Source organism: Pipra filicauda, unplaced genomic scaffold (genome assembly GCF_003945595.2).
Source record: "Pipra filicauda isolate LSUMZ 115617 unplaced genomic scaffold, ASM394559v2 scaffold35_size7292922_pilon, whole genome shotgun sequence".
Classification (NCBI taxonomy): Eukaryota; Metazoa; Chordata; class Aves; order Passeriformes; family Pipridae; genus Pipra; species Pipra filicauda.
In genome coordinates, this window is record NW_024104487.1 from 6,658,198 (window position 1) to 6,681,708 (window position 23,511).

The window sequence follows — 23,511 nt, forward strand, 5'->3', positions numbered from 1 at the left end:
ATCACTGGAGCCATATACACAGATGTGCACAGATCCATGTGCTTTATGTCAGCTTGATATTTATGTATTTTGCTGGTCAGTGTCCTTGAGTCCAGAGTTTCCAGTTCTGCTTTGATTGACAGATGGGGCCCATTCATACTAATGGCCAGTCTTCTACTAAAATCAAACAGAAAGGATCACAGTCAAATTCTCAACTTCAGTTTCAGTATCTGTTTCTTTGTTATGTTTATTTTTTAAATGATTTGACAGCTCCAGAGAGCTCAGGTAAATTACTTAGGGCTTCACTGTTACTGTTTAGAAGCTTCTAGGTGCTGAGAAGTAGATTAGCCAGAGAAACAGTCTGTACAAGCAGTGAAGAGGAAAAAAACTCCTTCTCTCTGAGAATAGCTTCTAACCCTTCAGAGAATGATGAGCAGTAGCAAGCCCTGATGGAAAGCGGAACAAACACTTTCTCAAAATGCGCTTTTAGTGTGACCTGTATTAGGATAAACAGTAAAAATAAAAGATAGCGATTTTGTTTTATGCAGTGGATTTTCAAATTGCAGAAGCCAGAGTTACTTTACACAAGTAAATGACTGGTCCATTAAAGGAGTTTTGGTGCTGAAGTACAGAGGCAGCAGAACACTGAGGCAGATGTGATCTCATCCTGAGCTTGTCCGTGGGTGCTGCACAGGGACTAGAAGGCTCATGGAAGTGTGTGGCCCAGCCTTCTTGAATAAATGCTTTCTATGTGATTTGCTCTCTTTAGTGCCAACTAATTTACTTGAATCTTCTAATTTACCTAAAAAATTAAACTGCTATTTCTATGTTCTAGTGAAGCACTAATAGCCATTAAGGAACATTTTCACTGTGGAATACCATGAAAGCAGAAATGTCCACAGAGTCCTGCTTTCACTCTATCTGTGGCTGATGTATTATTCCCAGGGAATTTTTTCAGAGGCAAATGTTAAAGGGAATATTTTTCACTTCAGAGTTCTGTTGCTGTGGGATGCAGGACAATTATATAAATTTTGGCTTTTCATCCAAATCATACTTTCTGATCCAGATCACACAATCTACAACTTTCTAATGAACTGTAAGAGGAATTAAGTCTGATAGCATAAATGTGAGTAGGCAACTCATAATAAAAATACCTGAAGAAGAGCTATATACATTGCTACATACACTGCACACATTTTGGTTTTTATGAAGCTGTGATCTTTATAGTAAGTGAATAATAAGGGAACTTGGAAAACTGTATGGAAACTATATGGAAATTATAACTTTGTTAAATAATCAAAAATAATTTGTCAATTAATTCCTCATATTACACATTTAAGGGTGCTATGAGGCTTGTTCCCATGCATTATGGACTTGTGTGACAGACACAAGCAGGAGGACTTGCAATAATTATTCTCAGCTCTTTAATATATAGGAGCAGTAAGATTGAAATAGCAGTCATCACTCAAGTACCAAACAACTTGCTCTTAAAAATTTTGGAAAAGAAAGCAACCTTCTTCGGGAGCAAAAACATATCTCAAAATCATCAGTTTCCTCTGGGAAAATGCAAATTTATGGCAAAATCAAAACAGTTTCACAGATCCCTCCAGACTTCTTTATTTTACCCCATCAGAAGGAAATTCTATTTCTATGAGGAACAAATTTAATGAAATTCCTAAAATTTCTGAATTTTCTTCAAGATACCAGCAACAGGGAGAAACATTTTAACTCCTCTGGAAGCTAGTGAAGAAATCATTTGTTTAAGCACCCAACATGTCTTGAATTCATGTAGGTGATTTAAGAGTCATTGTAGAAAATGCAGAGTGAGAGTCTTACATTGGGATGAAGCAGCACACAGACTATGTGAAGTGAGGTGGGAAAGGAGATCAGATAACTTCTTTTCAGAGAAGTTCAATCAATTTAATCAAAGTGAATTAGCAGTGATTCAACTCCTGACACAGAGTAAGAGAGATACTTTAGACCGGTGTTAACAACCTGTAAGTTTACACTGAGATGAAAAACCTTTGAATGAGTTAAAAAATATGTAGAATGGAACAAAAATGGATGGGTTAATATTCATTCTGTGTAATGAATGACTCTTGGGCCATAAAGCATTTTGGTATCCTGGGTAGATGGTGCAGGTGAAGTTAAGAAATTCTAGTTATGACATTATACTGTTATAAAGCTTTTACCTTTATGGATTTTGAAAAAGAGATACTCAAAAACCTTTGAGGGAAAGGGTTTTTTTAATACAGTTACTGTACTGTGAAGCAGCACAACACTAATAACCACAACACTTAGAAGCAGATAAAACCACCATAATGATGTGTTTCTCTTATACAAATAATAGTGCTTACAGCCTTCATAGGCAAAAGTTCAGAAAGGAATAAACTTACTCTAAGGCACATTTTGGAGTACAGAGGTTATCCTATTTTGATTTGCAAATAAATGCTCCCCTGATATACACATCTATTTTAAAGCATGCATTAATGAGAGTTTCTGTGTGGTGTGAGCCTAACAGCTGATTTTTTATAATGAAAATGAGTAGTCAGCAACATTCTTTTTTAGTTTTCTGCTTTTCCCTTAGCAATTTGAGATTTGTTAGATTTCTATTCATTTGATCTTTTGTTACTAAAAAAAAAAACGAGCTGAGATTGCCTTTTCCACTTTTTAACTGGAGTATTTGCTTATGTGCTGTAGGATTGGAAATGCACAAAAAAAACGTGAATCAGAGAAGTGCATTTGGTTGATCCATCTCATTGCTTAAGATTTTGTTTCTGAGATTTTGAGGTGATTTGGGGGATATTTTTTTGTTGAAATGAGGTCCTTCCAATTATGTCCATATCTTTTGACATCCATGTAAAAGCAAAAGGGAGGGAAAAAAAAAATTCAGGACCTGATTCAGGTGAGAGGCTTTTGGGGAAAGAGGCATTAATAAACTGATGGATTCTTGTTCAATGATATTTTGGGAACTTTGTTCAGCTCCACTCCAGGCTTTAAACTTAGAAGTGGTTCCAGTCATTGGAAGAAACCAGGAGGTGAACCTGACAGCCATCATACTGCCTAAGAACCCTAACTTGACAGTTTTCTACTGGTGGATAGGAAACAATCTTCAGGTACACAAATGGTTTTTACTGAGATTATTTTCAATCTCTTTCCAATAAAGGTTGTTCCTTTCTTTCAATTTCTAAACTATTTTCTCGGGGGGGGGGGACACACACCACAATTTATTGTATTTGATTACCCGTGGAAAAAAAACCAACTTGCAGACAGGGATTGATTTGGGATCATGACATTGGTGAATGATGAAACTTGGATTTATATGCTTCTAAACTGATAATGTGAGTACTGTAAATTAAAGTGCTGTACAGAAATATATATATATATTCTTTGTATAGATAAATATTTTCTGTGAGTCTAAAATAAACTGACATATTAAAAAAATGGGATATCTTAAAGGATATCAAAACACTGAGAGCACTCAAACAATCTAGTGATATTCATTTGGGGATCAAGGTCTAGATAAACGTGTCCTAGAACAATAAATATCCCACTATTTCTATTGGCAATATTTATTGTCTAGCTAGGTTAATTTCTTTTAAGGTAATTCTTTCAATAACAGATAAGCAAAATATTTTCTTTATGAGGCAGAGGAATGCTTCAAATAGGTGCAGTGAACTTTCTTTTGTAAATGTGCTGTCTACCATAAAACCAGCCCATATCTGGTTATTATTGACTTTGCCATTGCTAGAACAGGAGGTTACTTGGAGGTTGCCTTGGAGGTTACTGTGGACTGACACTCTAAGTTGACAGTGTTAATCCTTTTGACCCTGATGTACCCCACATTTTTTTGAGGCAACTGACTTGCTTCATATAATCTTGTGGAGTTTGTTGAATCTGCCTCAAAATCCTTTTATTTTGGTGGATCTGACTGAAACCCTAATACTCTACCGATTATTCTAGAAGAAATATTTGCCCCATCTGGCTGCTTTTCTGTTTATAAAAGATCCATTTAGGGAAAGAAACATCCTGTATTGAAAATTTTTGTTGAACAATTTGATAAAATATTGATTAATTGAAAATTGATGTGAAAACTTTTTGCTGATATTTTAGTTACAGCCTCTTCAGACACTGTTCTTGTAGCTCTTGCTCAAATTATATTTTCAACTTTTCTTTGTTTTTTAAAGCCACTGCTTACATTGGAGAGTTTTCTGGTGACCAAGTTTGCTGAGACAGGTGATGTCCGAGTTACAGTGCAAGTTTCCTGTGGGAGCTCCATGCTTCAGGACTCAAAAGTTGTCCATGTTTTTGGTGAGACATTAGTCTTTTTCATTTTTTTTGTTTCATATGTACTTGTTATTGTACATCTTAAACCAGTCCTGGTACAACTGAACCTGTTGTAAAATTACGTCTAATGCCACATTTAACTCTTAAAATTGTAGGGATGAACTGTCACAAGGTAACTCCATGAAGTGAACAGTGGGATTGTGTGGAAGAGTTTAATCTGAAACATTTTGTTTCCTCTTCTTGTTTTAAATGTTACTGTAGTTCTCAAATGCTATATGTGGCAACAGTGCTTAAGTAGTATTTTGGCTTAAAACTAGAAAGTTTCCCAGAATTTCTAAATAAATTAGTTTAAATGCCTCTGAAAAAAATGAAAATTTAGTTGAGTATGTGCTCTCAGCACTGAATAAAATGTCAAATAATTGCCTTTTATCACACTATGTCACTGTACCTTTGATGTTTATCTGAGAGTTTGGATCAAGCATAGCTCTGCTGTAATTATTGAATAACCCTTCAGCTCTTGTTCCACATTGTGCCCTGGTGGTTTTTTGTGTCTTGTAATGTAGTGACAAGGCATAATATACTGTGGAAAATGTAGTGCTGGAAAATTATTTACATTTGTATTTGTGCTGTCACATGTGGAAATTGTGATAAGTATAAAAGCTTCTTCTGAATGCAGAGCTAGAAGCCTTCTGATATCACGCAATACACAACATTATACATCTCTATTGTCTGGAGAAGATTCTGTTATTTTTGCTTTTAGTATGCTTATTAATTTAAATTAATGTTAAAACCCACACTTATACTAAATGGAGCTTTTATGAATCTTCTCCTTTTCTAAGATAAATGAATTTAACATTTATGCCACCACTTACGTATAAGTGCATCAGCTTTTTTTGTAATCTTTAGAAGTATAACCCTCTTAGTGTGACTACATCAATGACTTTGGCTTTCCAGCACTCCTTTTGCTCTTACTATTGACCAGTCCTGATATCAGGAGCACGAAAGTACTGGCCATGACAGAAATAAAGAAACTTTTGGAAAAGAAAGCCACACTAAAATATAATTCTGTTGGAAGTATTGGGGGAGGCAGGCTTGACTCCTCCATTCCAGGCTATCTCTATTTCTTCCTTGCATTAAGTTCCCCAGATGTTCATCCAAGGAGCACGTAGGGAGAAAGGGAAGGTTTTAAGAGACTGTTTTCTGAGGATCAACCCATTTCTAGTATTTCAGATATTTTTGACAATATCCAGAGACATGTTGTGGATGTACCTTGGTTTTATTTTTTCAGAGGGCAGTGGTTAGCATTTGTAATATAATTTCTGTTCTTATTTTCGTATCTAGTTTATGCAATATGTGAGGTATTCATTTTGTAAGGAAAACAGGAACATGTAATGGGCAAAATCCCACGTATTTATGATTTGGTAAGAATACAACCCGTTGGCACATTCTCATTTCAAATAAAAGAAACCAATCACTTCTGTGTGACTTATTGACCTAAGGGAAAATTACTGGGAACATTATGACCCCAGAGCATGTATGTAAATCTCCTTTGTTTATTTCTTTTTCTTACTGCTTTTTAATCTTTAGGCATAAATTTGATGATGTTGATGAAAATACAGAGAGAAATTGAGTGCCTGACAACATAGAGCAGTGGGGGTCCTAGATACTGCAGTGCTGCACAGCAAAAAACGCTAAATATAGATTTTCAGCTTTTAGTTCTACAAAACCCTTTTTGCAACTTGGTTTATCACTTGTACAAAATGTTTCTTTTTTTTTTCTAGATCATTTTCACGTTCTTCCATTGAAGTTTACTAAACACCTGGACATGTACAACCCCGACATACCAGAGTGGAGAGAAGACATAGGGCGGGTAGTAACACGACTTCTTGCAAAGGTGCTCTTTCAGATTGCTCGTAAAATGTTCCCTCACCAGTTGTAAAGCTTGAAGGTTAAGTTAATACCTTCTCATGTAGAAAAAAGGAGGCAGAGCAAAATAATAAAGTGAACCTCATGAGCCACATTTCAAGCAAGTTTGAGCCTAGTGTCACTTTTACGTGCAGGCTGTAGACAATGATATTGTAACGTAGACAGTTTAGGTCTAACACAGCCTAATTGGCAATTAATGCTAAATATTGCTCTCTGGGATTAGGAATAGACATATTGGCAAATACTGCTGACTCCAAAACAGGAAGAGTAGCTTAAATGTGAGAGATTTAGAAGCTAAGCAAAGGATGCTTTGTAACATAAAAGACATCGTGTAAAAACAAAGCACAAAGAAAGAATTTATTATGCTAGTTGTGTAACTGAAAATAACATATAATATATAGGCATGCAGTTTGTACAGCTGATTTTTTAGATCATGTTCACAAAAGATATGTGGATTGGGAATAGCTGAATCCTGTAGGTTAAATCAAATACAAAGCTCTGCAGTAGTACTGTGAGATAAGAGCACCTCATGAAAACTTTGAACTTGAGAGCTGTGCTCTTCACATATGCACCCTGCCAGCAACTGAGGGTGTACACACTGGCTTTTGTGAAGGCAGTAGCATTGAGGTACAGATTGATATTGTTTATAAAATATATGCATTTTAAATCACTTTATTTTTCCTGGATTTGCAGTAGTGCAAGTCAGGTTCTAAATTTTTTACTTTATACAGTTTCCTGCCTTTTTTTTATAGGCTCATATCAAACATCAAATTAAAGTAATTTCCCACTTTTATCAACTTAAACTCATTCCATAACCAGTGTCAGTCAAAAATATATTTTACTCCCTTATAAAATAGTCCTTGCATTTTAAGAATTACTAAAACATTTGCCAAAGTATATGGAAAATTTAATGGAATTTCAGAGTCTGTTTGAGGAAGGCTATGGCAAGTGCCCAGAGTGTCGTCATTAGGACTGTGGGGCTGTATTGTACAACATATGGAGGAACTTGGGACTAAAATCAAATTTGGACAAAATATTTTGAAAAGTGATTCATCTGACTTTCAGTGGGGAAATGATGGTATTTGTCACCATTTCGGGAACTGAACCTAGGTGCTCCTAGTCTCACATTTGAAGAATTCTCTCTGCCCGTAAAACACAGATGGAAAAGTAACTTTTCTAGGCTAGAGTTAGCTGTAATTAATATACCCTTCTAAGTCTATGCTGTATCTGAATGACCCACAAAGAATCCTAAATCACTTGGGATTTTTGTTTTATCTTACCCTAGAAATGCTCAGCCATTGCAGAGTTTTGATAAAACCTGCATACCTCTTCATTTTGCGTCTTTTCTTGATGCCACTGAATTACTTTGATGTGAAAACAACACTTAGCTCTTCCAGTCTTCAAAGAGCAGCTCACATTTCAGTACACTTATGCTTCACTTTGTTCATGCTTTAGCTTCTAGTGGAATCCCTTCCAAATATTAGGGATCTGAACACCAAATCGAAAAGCCACATGTGGAGTTACTTATGTTTTATATAAAACACGAACTGTGCTGTCCTGTAATTTGCCATATGCTTTTGCTGTCTTCACAGGAAACCAATATACCTGAAGAAACACTCATGACAGTTGTGAAACCTGGTCTGCCCACAGCTGCTGACTTGCATGTGCTACTACCAGCCAACCAACCGAAAAAGAAGAGAAGTTTAACTAGTGATAAGGTAAACAGGGCAATGCATGTCTGTTTGGGACAGTCTTAATCCTGTTTTGCAATAAATGTCTGTACTCTCATTGTCTTTATACGAAATTGAGAGGTGTTCTCTACCTATGTAAAGATCTCACTCCCACTGTGTTTGTCACTGTAAAGATCAGCATAATCTAGTGCTTACTGGTATTACTGTATTTCTCAAGAATATTTAATATTGATCTGATTTTCTAAACAGAAACAGAGACGATGCATGTCATCCTGTGAAAGGCCAGTAAAGCAAAGAGTGTGTTTAGAACACTGATACTTCTGAAAAGGGATGAACCTTTTCTGCGCTGTCTTCAAAAGCAAATTAGATTTCAGGTCAAAACTGAACCAGAACCTTAGTAATTGACCCATAATGTGAAGAGCATCAAGCAAGTATTTTCTGCATTTGTGAGCAAATGTCCTTTTCAATTGGCAAGAAACAAATATAGTGAACACTGGAATGAAAATCAGATATTGTTTTCTCCCTATTTATTTCCAAACCATGTTTCTCTCCTAATAAAGGACCTTATGCCAGTTGAAAACCAGAAGGCTCTGTGGTACTTATAATCTATTATATTTGTCCTTTACTGTGATAGAGAAGGGACAGATCCCAGCCCTTTGTCTGTATCTTGGATTTCAAGTCCTGCCAGTTACAAAGAATCAGTGCACGGTATCATTAATTTTGAAGGGCATTTTACAGCTTTTTAAGACAAGGTCACAGCATCCAAAGAGCTGGAGAAGTAGGCAAAACAAAGCTCTTCATATTAACACAAACCCAGTAGATTGTGTTTGGAGTTGATGAGATACACTTTGAAAGGTCCAAAGGAGTATGTTGAAGCTGTCCAAGTACTTGAACAGGTGTCTATATTTAAGATGCATAGACTGCAGTGAGAGTGCACAAAGTTTTCTGCTTTTTTGGCATTCCCAAACCCATACCATTCTTCCCTGTAATCACAGTGAGAATACCCAGGAGTCTGAATTCCTGATTATGTTGCAGAAAATAGTTAATTTTAACAAATTGTTTCTTTTGTTGAGAGCGACTCACGAACTAATGGTTTCAGCCAGGGGAATATTACCACTTCAAAATTATTTGCAACTCTCCATTTCTTGAAGAAGCAAAGTGCAGCTTCTAAAAGAAAAATCTTTATTTTGAATGCATGTAGAATGGGAGTCTTTAATAATGTAAGGAAACTAATGGTGATAGATTCTTCTGTTGTACAAACATTTTATTTCGGTGCAAAGTGTTATGCATATTACTTTTGCCTTTAAATCCCAATTTCTATATTGGTGCTGTGCTTCAAGGCAGCTTAAAGAATATCATCATTTGTAATCAATGCTACCTCAAGGTTTTTCTTCATGTTTGTATATGAAACATCAAGTGAGTTGGCCTAAAGCATAAAGAAGAACAATCACATGTTGCAAATGATTTGGAAAAGCTTCTGTTCAATGGGGCTGTAGGGATATTACAGTAGTTTAACAGGGCATGATTTTGTGATAAGTTGTCCTCCAGTACAAAGTTTTTCTGAAAGTAGAGGAGCACTGAAAGGGGAAAGTAGTTGTATAATCTGGAGAATAGATGTGCATTTCTGACATTGTTAGGATGAACGGGGCCAGACCCATGATGACTGGGGCTGGAGCAGGAACAAGGGAGACAGGAGCAATTACAGAGTCCTATGCTATCCAATGATAAAAAGTCATGTGCACTAATATCACATTTCAACACAGATTGTTTTATACAGTACAGTGCTGTAGAGCCAGTCTTCTAGTGCCAGCTGCCTACATTTCTATTTTTATATTATTGCTAATGGGCACTACTTTAGCTATTGATCTGTGCATATAAATTTTGTTGATTTAGACTTGAATGGCACAGATTTTGATAAAATGTGTTGTATCAGAGTCTATTGTGACTTGAGAAATATCCTGAAATATACCCTATGTGAATAAACTTAGAAGCAGTAACTGGTTAAGTGAACAGGAAAATACTTCTGTTGTCACTTGTTTAAAGATTTCTTACATTCTCTTCTGTTACCAGAAGAGAATCTTGACGATCTTTATTATGTGTCACTGGAAGGATGTGCTTTGTCACACTGCTGGGGTGTGTTGTGATACTACTGAGAAGACTCACCAATGCAGAATGTTTTTTGCCCATTTGAAGGAGGTGTCCCTGAAATCCTTAACTTAGTTATGAAATGTCTTCCCTTAAGGAGAACCTATTGGTTCTTGGCTGAAAACCTTTTAGATTTGGGAATATTACATTATTTCAGAAAGATTGTTAAAGGCAATAATTTTTTGGTGTTTTACATGGAGTGTTGGGATGTGATGCTATCTAGAATAGGAGTCATTATTGATAAAAGTAGCCATCAATAACAAAGATGATAAGTAAACTGTCAGTGTAGTAGTAGGGGCCCTTTGGAAAAATTCTGAAATTTGGTTCCAATCTGACAGAAGCCTTTTTTGTTTAAAATTTATGCGTGGAGCTGACTGATTTAACTTGCTTTCAGGAAGACAGCAGTTTCAAAAGTATTCCATTCTAATCATTGACTCTAGAGAAGACTTGGTTGCTTAATTTATGCACATCTATTACATGGCTAATGTCAGGCGGGATGAGTCCAGTGGAAAGAGTCAATTAAAGTGCAATTAAACTATAATCTGAAAGGCAGTGGCTCTGAGGAAGAGTTGGGACTCTATCCAGACAAACTACTGCATGAAAATTACCAGAGAGTTGCTTTGGCTAAAAGGGAAAGTCAGAACCACAGATGTGTAAGTAAGTGTGTAAGAGTTTGAATAGTGCCATTATTTTTGCATTCTTATAATGCAGGAGATGTGTTCCCATGTACAAATATTATCATCAGAAAGGATGTAAAAAAGAAGATGGGAAATTGAGATGCTGGTATAAGAACCTTAACTTAGAAAGTCTAGAGAGGAGCTCCAAACACTGTATTTGTTAAAAAATTGGAGAGGTGGCAGCACCATGCTCAGTAAATACTGCAAAGCAGAAAACCCCCCACCATGGATACCAAAAAAACCACCAGTCTAACAGTGAAATAAATAATCCAGAACCTTTGGCTGGACTCACATGAGATTCAAAATTTTGACCTGTGGAGCTGCAATTCACATAGACTTGGGTGGGAGCTCAGTGGTGGGGAGAGGAATAATGAACAAGTATTAGTCACTTAGGCAAAACCCAAAGCATATGTTGGGTTCCTCAAGCACCTGCCAGGAAAATATAAGGTATCCAAAGTTATGGAACTCAGTAATTTCATTTATTGACTGTAAGTCAGATTAACCTAAAGTAGTGGTACCTCTTGCACTGTACACCATGAACACATGAATGAACCTGGATTGATATGAAGCAACTCTATTTCATGGTACCAGCATCAGTTTGAAGCCTGCTAAACAGTGTAGTTCTTGTATCCATTGTCTTTTCAGACTTTGGGCAACTCAGGAGCTATCTGGTGTAATTGTCTTGTAAAATAACTGAAGCCATGCTCACATCACCCTTATGCTAAGTCATTCCCATACAAAAATAATGTAATAAAGTCAGTGAAATGGCTTCAGAAGTTAGAAATTCCTCAATAAGAATGAAGATATTTGAACTTTTGTAGTCTCTGTCCATAATATAAGAGAGACTACAGGGATTTCTATCTATTATACTGCAAAGGCTTGTCAAAGATGAGCATCATAATTGATAATATCATAAAAGAAGTTACTCGTGAAGGTTTCATGGATATAAAGCATATTTCTAATTTGGCATCCTCTGGGAAGTCATACCCCAAATTATAAGGCATAGAGTATAAAACTAGATTTGATCTTTTAGAAAATTGCCCATGTTGAAGACACAAGCAAGTAGAAGGGATAATTCAGACAATTTGTCATCTGGGGTTAGGATATGATGGTGTATTTAATGGTTCTGCTCCATAAAAATAGGAGAGACAATATTTTAGTATACTCTATCCACTGGAGGAAAATGGGAGGAATACCAATTTTTTTTCCACATGGATGGATGTTTATATTTCTACAGAGTATTCTTAAAAATTAGATATAGATGGAATTCATCCCATTATAGGTAAGGAGTTAAGGTAAATTATGACATGCAGTTAATTATTAAATAGCAGTTACTTTTCATAGAAAGAAATCCAAAGTGACATCACAGGTGTTCTTCTGATAGGTTAGAGGAACGGAGAGTTTTTAATATGGTTTATTCATTGTTTGAGTTATGACCCGGATAAACTCAATAATGCATGCAAATAACTTGCTGTCTGTCACCTCTTGGGTAAACGTAAAGACTTTGGTAATCAGAAAGAAAGAATTGGCTATAAACTTTTGACATTTTCAGCTTTTACTTCTTGGGGAGTTTTGCATGATTTTTAAATATGGGATTTCAGCTCATTAACAAATGCTTTCTGAGTTTCTCACCATTTAATGAGCCAGAGGTTTTCATTTTTAGAGTGTTGGGTGTCTCAAAGTGGAACAGAGTACAAGACGTCTGACATTCTCTCTGTTGTATTTTCAGAGAATAGCAGCTATAAAGCAGGCCCTGAATGCACACAACATCAGTTTCTTTCTGAGGGGAGGATACTGGGTCTTGGTGACTTTAGCTGACTCCAGTTCAGGTAAATATGTAAACAAAGCTCCCAACAGACCAATTTTGGATGCCAGTTTGAGTTCTGATAAGTTAAGGAAAAAATCTTTGTATCAATATATATGTATGCATATAACACATGTATATACTAACTTGGTACTTGTTGCATATGAATAAACATGTATATGTTAATATATATACACGTATGTGTACACACATATATATGTACACATTTTCATTTGATAGTTAATAAGAATCACAACCAAATAAATATTTCTTAGGCATTTCCATTTTGTCACAGTTCATGATTTGTATCACAAGCTTCTTGCTTTTTCTGTGTAGCCACAACATTAAGTAAATACCTCTATTGCACAAAATAGCGCTCTGAAGAAAGAGGCAACCAGGCTTCAAAAAACCCCATCTGGTGATCTAAAGGCATTTTGGTTGCACTGGCTGCTGAGAAAACAGAGCTTCTTTACCCTTATCTCAGCCATTAGCTCTACTGCTATAACTACATGGGTCAGAGACACAGGCTTGCTTCTCTGCCATGTATCTCTGATCTTCAACTCAACTAATGTGAGGGTTGCTGTAGGGTCTCCACATTGCTAATCCTGTCCTGAGATAAATTATGTTTTTACTCTTTTTAAAACAAGTGGATACAGGGGATTTTTATACATGCATTTCCTGCCTCTCTGGATTCACTGTGTTGATGGAAACTGGTTGAACAGAGTATATGTGCATAAGTGTGTGTATTTTTAACAGAGAGACGTTAAAGTGATGTTTTAACCAGAAAATTCAGCTTTGACTTGAATCTTTTATTGGAATGTCCTGTAATTTTTTGTGTATTATCTCCCATAATATATCCTTCTTTTGTATTTCAATGTGTTGTGGGAGAACAGCTTTAGCTGACCACAGTCAATTTGTGTAAATGCTAGTGGTATTTTATCTGTCAGCTCTCTGTAGAAGACAAAACTCTTTTATCTGTAGAACTGTGCTACAGTCTCACTGTGGTACCTCATCTGGTTTAAAGGGTTGACATTTGTTAGCCACCACAAAAGGCTGGTATTGAAAGAAGCCCATGTTCATTCCAACCTTTACTGATGTATGACCTTGATGAGTTCATTTGTTGTTCAGAGCCTTAGTTTCTCCATCTGCTAAATTAATACAGCCCTATTTTTGTGAGGCACATGTACTTAGGGTGTGTGATCATTTACTATGAAAACTTCAGATTCCCAGGAAAAAAAACAACCACTGAGTATGTGAATAATTAAATCTCCAGGGTCCTAGGGTTTGTTGTTGGTTGTTGTTTTTTTAATTGGCCCTCTGTCCTTCAGTCACAAGTCACCAATTAATTCTGTGTTTTTGTCTTTTTGAAGAAGACACAGATGGAGGGAAGAGGTTGCACAAATACCAACAAATGTTTTTGACTTGACAATTAAATAGAAAAAAGGCTCAACAATGTGACTGATGTGAAAGAGGACATGCTATACTGTTCTTTTATTTTGTATTTCAGATTCTCAGAGGACTGGAGGAGGCAGTGGCTACTGGGCTATTGTGGTTCTCTTTGTTATCTGTCTAGTTGCAGTCGGGGCTTTCATCCTCTACAAGTTCAAAAGGCAAGTAAACTTTAATCAAGACACACATTTTAAGCATTAGATTTACCCACAGACTAGCAAAACAGAGATTGTAATTCGAAAAGATTTCTTGAAGAATTGCAAGAAGCGCATCACTTTGAAAACCGTGTTTTTCTGAACTTTTCAGACCTCAAGGTACTGCACTGATGCTTGTTTCGCTTGCTACATTCCAAGATAAATATCAACAATATGGGAACTATGGAGAGTTTCTTCAGTTTGTCTAAATGATATCATCAAGAATCAGAGCTGAACTAAAATATTATTCCTGATTAATTCCCTCCTCATTACTCCTAACAGTTATGAATAAACTAAAGCTATCAGGACAAGGAGTACATCTGCAATGCTGATTTGCTTAAAAAAGTAGTTTTATCGGAGCACGTAATGCTCTGGGGTTTCTTTTTGCACATATTAAATTTTAATTGCTGAGGCAATGCCACGGAGAATGACTGACAGAAAGAGATTAGTGTTAATTTGACTCTAGAGTGTGTGGAGGGAAGAAATATTTCTGGATGTGGCCTTTATGTGAGGCATATTCTCAAAATTGAACCATGCCAGCCTTAGACAGTCCAATATATCTTTGGTCTGCAATTGATTTTAAGCAGAGCTGCTAGGGTGCTGTGCAATTTAAATAATTTGTTCTTGTTCATGGGATATGTTATCATTGGCTAACCTCTTGGTATTTCTTTATCTCTGGGGCCTTCAGAAGCTCTTGGGTTTGAGCATACTGGAAACAAGCCTTCATCATCATCATCAAATCCTGTTGTCCTTACTCAGTGAGGATTAGATATTGATTTGCCAAATTTTTGAAAGATTGATTTTTATTTGAAATAAATTTAAGTTTCTAGAACTAGGTGCAGCATTAAGTTTGTGAGAGCAGTATGTGTAGCTAGCATTGAAGTATGAGTTTGTTTAGCTAAAGAATTTTTATGTCAATAGAGAAAAGCCCCTTTTCTTCAAGAATCTCTTAACTGTCTCACTGCAGCATCTAAGTTTCTTAGAGTTCATAGTGAGTGATTGCTCAAAAGTGCAAAGCACAGAATACTGTATCAGACTGTCTACAATGGAATAAAAATCCATTTTGCTATGTTAGGTGCCTGCAGCAAGGAAAAACGTAAAAATGGTTGATGTGATGTAATTATATTATTTCAATACATGGAGGATTTGCTGTTTGTAGTTTGGGATCATAAAACTTCCTTGTGATATCTTTCAAAAACTATGTGATTTATATCTTTTATTAGCTTTTAAATGAGAGCAATTAAATAACAGACACAATTACTGCATGGTAGAAGAAGTATAAAATATTCAATAAAGGAATAAAAAAATAATCTTCCTTAAGTTCCTTTTAAAATGCCCCAATGAACGACTGCTTTATAAATAGAGCTTTTATTAAGAAGGAAACTGTAGTACAATTTGCAAACTGTGAGCTTTAATGTCTCTTACACTTCTGTATATAATTTGTGAAAATCATTGCATTTACCTTTTGAGGGAGTAATCTAAGTGTGATTGAGGAGAATTGTGAGTTATATTCAAATGTTTGTCAGTAGCCTGAAAATGGCTGTTGGCATTGATGAATGACCATGCAGTAGTATTCAATTTTACTCTGTATCTTATCTGTTTCAGAGATGTTTGACAGAATTATTTTTTAATATTCCTGATAAGCTTTTCAAATATGACATTTTTTTTGGTTACATCCTTCATCTGCAGTCATCTTCAAAGAATATTGAGTACCCAATCAGTGCTATGTTTGAAAAATCGCTTTTTCTTGAGCACTCAAATCTTTAATCCCTTTTAAAAAGTCTTTCCTGTGTTTATGAAGATGGATGGTGAATTTCTGGATCCCCATGGAGTACTTAGTTGGGACTACAGTCCCTTTAAAGTCAATACAGTGAGTATGGAAGTTCACAAACTGGTCCACAGGGACTGAGGCTATGAAACTGAGTGTCCTTTACGGATATAAAAGTTGAAAGTTGTAATGCACAAAGGCAGCTTGTCAATATTATATGCCTGTGTTTTAAAAATTAATTTGCTAAAAGAATGCCATAGGCAACAAAAAATGTTCAATTTTAGGTGACAATTTCAGAAGACTGACACTTACTGTGTCCTATGGTAACTCAGATTGCCCAGGCAAATAAAAATATTATTTATTTCCACATAGAAATTACAGACATGTATAAAGTTTTGAAATGTTAATACTGTCCATAATTCTGATGTATGATCCACAAAATTAGGGAGGAGATAGAAGACATTCCGTGATGCTTTCCTTTCATTCAATGTAGGTTAATAGTCAGATACTCCCTTCACAAAAGGTTAAAACTCCTTTTTTCCCCACATCAGAGACATTTTTATTAATCCTAGTTTTATCACTACACTATTTGGGTCTACAGGACTTGCAGTTGGCATTAGAGCACAGGCAGAGCAGGTGGTATGCAAGAGAATGCATGGACATGCCTTGGATTGCTCTCTCTTTCTCTCTCTTTGCTGTCCCAAAGGACTGTTAACATAAGGTTGATACCTGGAAAGATGCAAAGAAGGAAAACTTGGCTTGCAAATAAGATGGTGACTGGATTGGCAGTGAAGTTACAGCTTCATACATGAGAACATTTCATCTATTTGCAATGAGAGAGTTCAAGACTTGTGATGAAAATTAAAGAGAAACTAGTGTAGACCTACAGTTTTGATAGAAAATGGAGAAACCTGCCCAAACTGCTCCAAGGTTCCTGAGTGGTGAGGCTCCTTGTCCCCAAGCATGCTCACCTGCCCGGATTATTTCTGCAGTTCATGTCATAAGAACTTGGGTCTCAATTTGCAGTAATTTTTGTCAGACTGAACTGGGAGATGAACGATGGTATTGACAAGACATCAGAGACTAATCCAATACCTCTTTTTTATTAACCTTTTATAAGTAATGATGACACCTGCTGCTCCTGTTTAATTTCTCATTTTTTTGAAAACTGCAATATTCGGTGCTTAAGATTGGTGTCTCTCACAAGAAGTAAATCTCAAAAAATTAGTTTGGGGGAGAGCAGTAATCTAAAAATAACAATCCTGCATAAGATTCTTTGTCAGATGCCTCATATGGAGAAAATTAAGAGAGTATTTCATCTAATTAGGTAGGGGGACAGGGGAAAAACAGAGGCAGATTCACACAGAAGTAGTGGGATTTTGGCTGATTAGTGATATGCATAGTAAAAACCAATGCCATTTCATAGCTCCTCAAGGAATTCCCATTAAATAGGAGAGATGTAAGTTGCATAATTTCCCTCTAATCAAATCTAACATTTTAGGATCTGCTGGATAACAAGAGTTGTCATGGCTGTCTAACTACTGATTAGGTGACTGTAGGTCACATCTGTTCTCATATGCCCTAATTCCAAATACTTAAGCATTGACTAGGAAAACTGCTGCCCTCCGTTCTTATATGCTGTAAAATTGCAATCATTTATCATTTCATCTCCTCATTCCTGAACCTCCCCAAACCTCCCCTCTTTATCTGATGGCTCCTTTGTGCATCCAACCGCTTCTTGCCACACGTGCTTGAAAAACTGGTGCTGGAGTCCCCTGAGCTCATGAAGTGACTCCTGGCAATCCTGAGCCTGGTTAGTTGCTTCAGGGAAAAAAAAAAAAAAAAAAAAAAAAAGGCAAAAGCCAAAAAGTCTTGAGAAACACGAGGGTTTCCTTTGTGATCTGAGTAGATAAGGACATCAGATTAGGGCTATTTTTACTCCATAAATGAAAAGTAAATTTTAAATTATAGCTGTGATGGTTTTAAAAACTAATTCTAATTGTTTCCAGCAAATGAGATGAGCCATTTGGTATAGTTGAGCTACTGGTTTAGATAGTTTGGAGAGGGGGAATTTTGAGCATGGCAGCAAGGAGCAAGAGGTCATACCTGGCTGGTAAGTGTGCCCATGATTGTGGAGCAAGAGGCTGTGCAGCCAGCAAACGTGGATGGTGGGCAAGCCATGAGCAACACGCCTTTTCCTTGCTCTTACTTTCTGAGCATGGAAAGCATCGATCGGATGCCTCAAGCAAACAGTATGTTGTAATACTCACTAGTATGCTTCAGTTGTTTAAACATCCAGGTAAAATGGACTGCAGCTGCTTCTTTTGACCACAAAAGCATGAAGCAGCTGGAAAATATTTTTTTGAGAAATGAGGACTATTTTTTAATGCAGATCTGGGACCTGCATATATTTTTTATATATCATACCATCTTTACTAGATTTGGTTCAGTAAGAACACATTTCTTCCATTCCCTTTGAAACAATGTTTGTTTTTTTTTGTGGGTTTCAAATTGCTTTCCAGAAAAGATTTTTTTCTTCCTCTCAGAAAAAACTTTATGGTGTGGGGTCCTGGGCAACAGAATAGAGAAGGGAAATAGCACTGTCTGCACAAGGCAAAGTGGAGGAAAGGAAAATTATATTTTAGCCACATCAAAGCTGCCATGTAATCATCATGCTACTAGTGGAAGATCTGAAATCATCTTTTCTTATTTTTCGTTTCTGTATAACAGCAGGATATTAGAGTAGCCAAACCAGAGCAAATATTTGGCTTTTCTGCTTATGTATTTTACCTGGTTAATTGTAATTCGATTCTCTGAAAGAGTATGAAAATCTTTGTCTTTTAATTTGTATGCAAAGTACTTGCAGTGTACTTAAAGCTGCATACATCATTTTCACAAATCACGGTGAATCCTCTTTGCCCAGATTTATACCATTTTGTGTGTATTCCTTTTCCCCCCTCTAATATCAAGTGCCACTTTTGGTAAATGAACCCCCTCCTGGGTCATTTCCACAATCTGGAGCAGAACTCTGTTATCTTTCTGCCTCATTGACTTACTATCTCATTTTCAGTCTCTGAAGAAAAGCTATCTTTTTTCCCCACCTTGCTTATACTACTTTTATGTTCCATGAGAGCAAGCTTAGTCCCAGTCTGTGCTTTTTAGTGATAAAAAAAACAGGCACTAATTTAATGATCCATAATATTTCGTAAAAACTTCCTCAGAAATCAAAGTAATAGCATGCTGAAAAGATTTCTGAAATGAAAGAGGCAAGTATATCAGGAGTGTCTTAAAGCACAAAGAAGTCAGTCATCTGAACATAAATCCAAACATGATAAAGTCAACACCACAATAAAGTATTCTATTTAATGGATTATTATTGTTGTTAGTTTTCTTTAAGTTCCAAAAGAATGCTACATTATTCTGTATCCTTTGCCATGTGAATATGTTCCTATTTTTTATACTAAACAGAATTTTAATCAAGCCTCTGGAAAACAAATGAAGTTGCATAAAGGCCAATGACTATTTGCTCCGCAAGGAAGGAATTCAAAACCAAATAAAGTAGAGTTTAAATGAGTGGGAATCAATATCTCATCCCCTCCTGCTGTTCCTTCCTGATGAACATTTTTAAGTACAGTTTTGGGTATGAACTGATTAGAATTTGTGAATATAGGAAGAAAAATATACCTTCCAGAATAGCTTCTAAAAGGTGTAGGACCTGAAAAGCATGGTGAAAGCCATGTGCTGTGATGTTCTTTAGTGGTACTGCGCAGAATTATGTCTCTAGCCTCATATTTTTATGGTTCTCAAAGCAGACATGAATATTTCTTCTTCTTCATGATTGAAATAAAATGCTACAGGGAAAACAAAAGGAACTAAAAATGTAAACCATGGGGTGCTGCTGAGCAGAGGTAATTGTCTCCAGTGATGGATGTGAAGCACATGCATTTTGCAGATGAAGAGTAAACCCCCAAAAGAAAGTATTGCATAATCTTTTTGTCTGTTCTTCTAAATGTGCTTTCAATTTCCATACTTCTGATATAAATCTCTTCGGTCGAATTTCGTGCCTTGTCATGTTTTCACAGTTGTCTTTTATGTACACCCAAGCATTTCAGCTCTGCCTACTTCAAACACTTACATTGAACTCAATTGCTTCTTGAAGAAGAGCAAAGCACATCAGGGTACACTAGAGTTTTTCTCTGTATAATTAGGGATAGCAGCTTCCTTCCTATCTGTTAGAGCAGCGAGGAGCAACTGGAAAATTGCCACTATCAGGGCCATCTTAGCAAGGGTTCAGTATCCACATCCTGTTTCATCTCTCAATGTGGTTGTCCCTTGTAAACAGAACATCCAGCACATGTGTTAAAAGTGCCTCTTGAAAAGGATTGGACTGTCATTTCATTCGGTGTGGTTGAGTCTCTTCCATGTAAAACTGAACCAATATGAAATACGTAGAGATCTCTGTAGTGTATAAAAGGTCTAATGCCTACAGTATGTGTCTTCTCAAGACCTGTAATACTCTCCTTCCTCCAGTCCATGCTCAGTGTTACAGTCTAAGGTGCTTTCCTCTGTCAGGTTGAGGAGAAAAGGAAAGTATGGAAGTACAGAGTACCTCAGCTTTATAGCTTCCATGATGGATCTGTGCTTAGCAGGACTGGGCAGGATTAGATGAGTGAGAAATAACATCTCACACTTTTCCTCCCTTTATTCTTAGCCCATAAAGAAATGGGTTAACCATACATTTAATGGTTATTTGTGAACTTGAGAGGTTCCTTCATTCAGGAAGAGTGAAGAAACTTTCATATTTTTAATAGTAGGTGTTGTGATCATGGTTATCTCTAACTAGTAAGTCTTACAGGAGACACGAGTTGAAGCCTCAGGATTTACACTAGAGGACATACCTTGTTGACCTGGTTTCATACAGGTCCTTCAGCCTGGGCAGACAGTAGTCAGAGTAGCAGCTCTTCTCCCTTTACTTAACTGCAAAGGTCTGATATGCCATATGGGTTTGAGACATTTAACATTTTTATTATGTCAAAATTGTTTGGATAATACCACTGATGCTTCTAAAATCTGTCAGAAATAGTTTTGAGAAGGTCCCCTAATTATTGCAGAAACATATGTGCTTATTCTGCAGATGTGTTACAAAGACATTCTTCTGGGATTTGTCTCCCTTAGGCATTTGCTGGTGGACTGAAAGTGAGCAATTTGACAGGTTTGATGCAGGTCTGATTGAGAGAATATTGTTTTCCAAACGACTAGTTTCATTACCAGACACATTAAAAACAGTCTGGAGTTACTGGCCCTGGAGAAAAAAAATCAAAATTAATTACCTAATGTATTTGTTTTGGTAATGAGAAATGTCCTTCCCTCTTTAAACATGGCTTTTTTTATCCATGTAATGGAAGGAGAATGATGCAGGACTTGGCTTTATGTGTATGTTTGTGTCGGACCTGTTGAAGTTATTATAATAACAGAACATTGTGTCATCAGACCATCTGTACAACTTTGGCTAGTCCTGTGCTTTATTTACCCCATCTTCACTGAGATACAGAAAAGAGCAAGAACAATCAGATTTCTTTCTTTGTACTGCTTATAAATAATGGGATAAAATGCCTAATTTATATATCTATATATAATTTTTTGTGTGTGTGTAGGTATATAGGATGCAATTCATCTTTTGGATTGTTCAAATTAAAGAGAGGAGATTGTCTTCAGTCATCTTTCATTGTTTAGCAATTTCCATTTATTTAAATTACTTTGACACAATGGAAGGTACTGTTTAGAATAGCTTGCTGCAGTAACTTTTATCTCAAACTAAGATGGTGCCATCTGCTAAAGACACCTTCTTTTGAAATTACATCTAAAGACAGGTCATCTTCAAAAGCCTAGAGAAAACAGAGCAATCTGTTTATTTATTCAGCTTTCAAACTTTTCAACTGCCGGAATATAGAGCAGCTGATGGCTGTTTTTAGAGAGAAACCTAAAAATTAGTGTCACTTTTTCTGTTTTCTCACTGTCTAAAGGAGCTCAACAGAAACTGCAGCTTAACCTCAGCACTTCAACCCTGTTTTCTCTTTTCTTCTCATTGTCTGCCCATTGCAATAATCTGTGTTTAAGCACAGACTTTGACAGCCATGATCTGCTGTCATACTGATCAAGCTGTCAAGCTGCTTCTTGCACTATAGGAAACGGAGTTTATGGCCTGCAGCTCCCAAATCTGAAGTGTCTGGTTGGTGCCTAGGAAAGGATGTCCTTATGTGCCCAGGCAGATTGCAGGTGAGCACAGCTGCAGCACAAAGGGTGTGACTCTTGATAAATGTTTAAACCATAAACTGTGTTGCAAAGTTAGAAGTCCCTAATTTTTCCCTTTGATATTACGAAGTCTAATTTAAGTTTATCTGGTTAAGAACTTTTTATCAATACTAAGTCATAAGCCTCCCGATCTCAGCCATGGTGCTAGTTGTTCATTAGAGTAATTTAATAACATGCTTTTTGTTTCTCTCATTACAGTCAGAATGAGTGAATTTAATGTTGTCTCCTATAGAGAGTTTTGTCTAATTCATTAGTTCCCAGTCCAAGCTTTACACTCTATCTCCTTCAGTGCTGCCTGCTTAACTTCACCAACCTCCCCTGTCTTGTGCCATTATTGATGCCTGTTTACCTTCTTACTCCTTACCCCTTGGTCTTGGCCTCCCGGTTCTTCATTCTCTGCTCTCTTTCCACTCTCTCTCTCCTGGACTTCTCCTGCTTCTTTCTCTGCCACCCTGATGACTACTAGTGCCATTTGATGCTATCACACTTTAACGTCAACCCACCTCACCAGGGAGATGTGATGATGATTGCAATCCAGCCTAATGTTTGTGAAGACACCTGGGACCAGGAATGAATGCTTGTTGGGCCTTTTTGTTGCTTGAATTCTTTAAACAGTTTTTCTGTGCCTTTAGTATTTTTTTCAGCATTGTTCATTGTCTGTCATTCTTGGTGATAAATTGATGCTTAATTATTATGTTGGTATGAACATCGTGATAAGGTGGTTACAGAGAGCTGTAACCCAGAATAAGGAGTTGATAAGTTTAGGTCATGATCACAAAATTAAGGAAAGGAGCGAGTGGTAATGTTTTTGATTCTGGAATGATTTTGACCTGCTGGAGCTCTACTCTGATGCCAGCATGTGTGTGACACAAAAGAACTCCATCACAAAATTTTTTCTCCTTGTCTGATTTAGGAAACTGCCAGGCAGAAATGTCTACGCCCAGATGCACAATGAAAAAGAGCAGGAGATGACAAGCCCTGTTAATCACAGTGAGGACACCCAGAACATCATCCAGGGTGAGGAGTTTATTGATGATGATCTGGACTCTCAAACACTAGGTAACGCAAGAGGTAACTTCGTTTTTAGTTTATAAATTTTCATAAGTAATTGATTGTTTTCCTTTTAGCTCTTTTTCATTTTCTATTCAGTCTCAGGAAGACACAAATGGTAACACCACTAACAAGGGATTATCTCAGTCACCTTCTTTTGGCTTGCTTGATATACAAGCTAGTGTATGGATGATATGCTATATAGAGCATGAGTACAGAGATAGTAGTT

At 36.6% G+C, this 23,511-nt stretch overlaps 1 protein-coding gene across 7 annotated transcripts in view; it reads left to right on the forward strand.

The window, feature by feature from the left end:
* SORCS2 (sortilin related VPS10 domain containing receptor 2) overlaps positions 1–23,511 on the forward strand; it is a 551,093-nt gene that overhangs the window by 514,708 nt on the left and 12,874 nt on the right. For 3 of the 7 annotated variants that reach the window (XM_039384495.1, XM_039384497.1, XM_039384498.1), the window contains exons 20-26: positions 2,962–3,095; positions 4,167–4,290; positions 6,048–6,160; positions 7,785–7,910; positions 12,435–12,534; positions 14,017–14,119; positions 23,146–23,303. In XM_039384495.1, coding sequence (XP_039240429.1) covers positions 2,962–3,095; positions 4,167–4,290; positions 6,048–6,160; positions 7,785–7,910; positions 12,435–12,534; positions 14,017–14,119; positions 23,146–23,303 — 858 coding nt within the window. The remainder of the gene's footprint in view (positions 1–2,961; positions 3,096–4,166; positions 4,291–6,047; positions 6,161–7,784; positions 7,911–12,434; positions 12,535–14,016; positions 14,120–23,145; positions 23,304–23,511) is intronic. The other 4 variants (XM_039384496.1, XM_039384499.1, XM_039384500.1 and 1 more) reach the window with 2 other exon arrangements.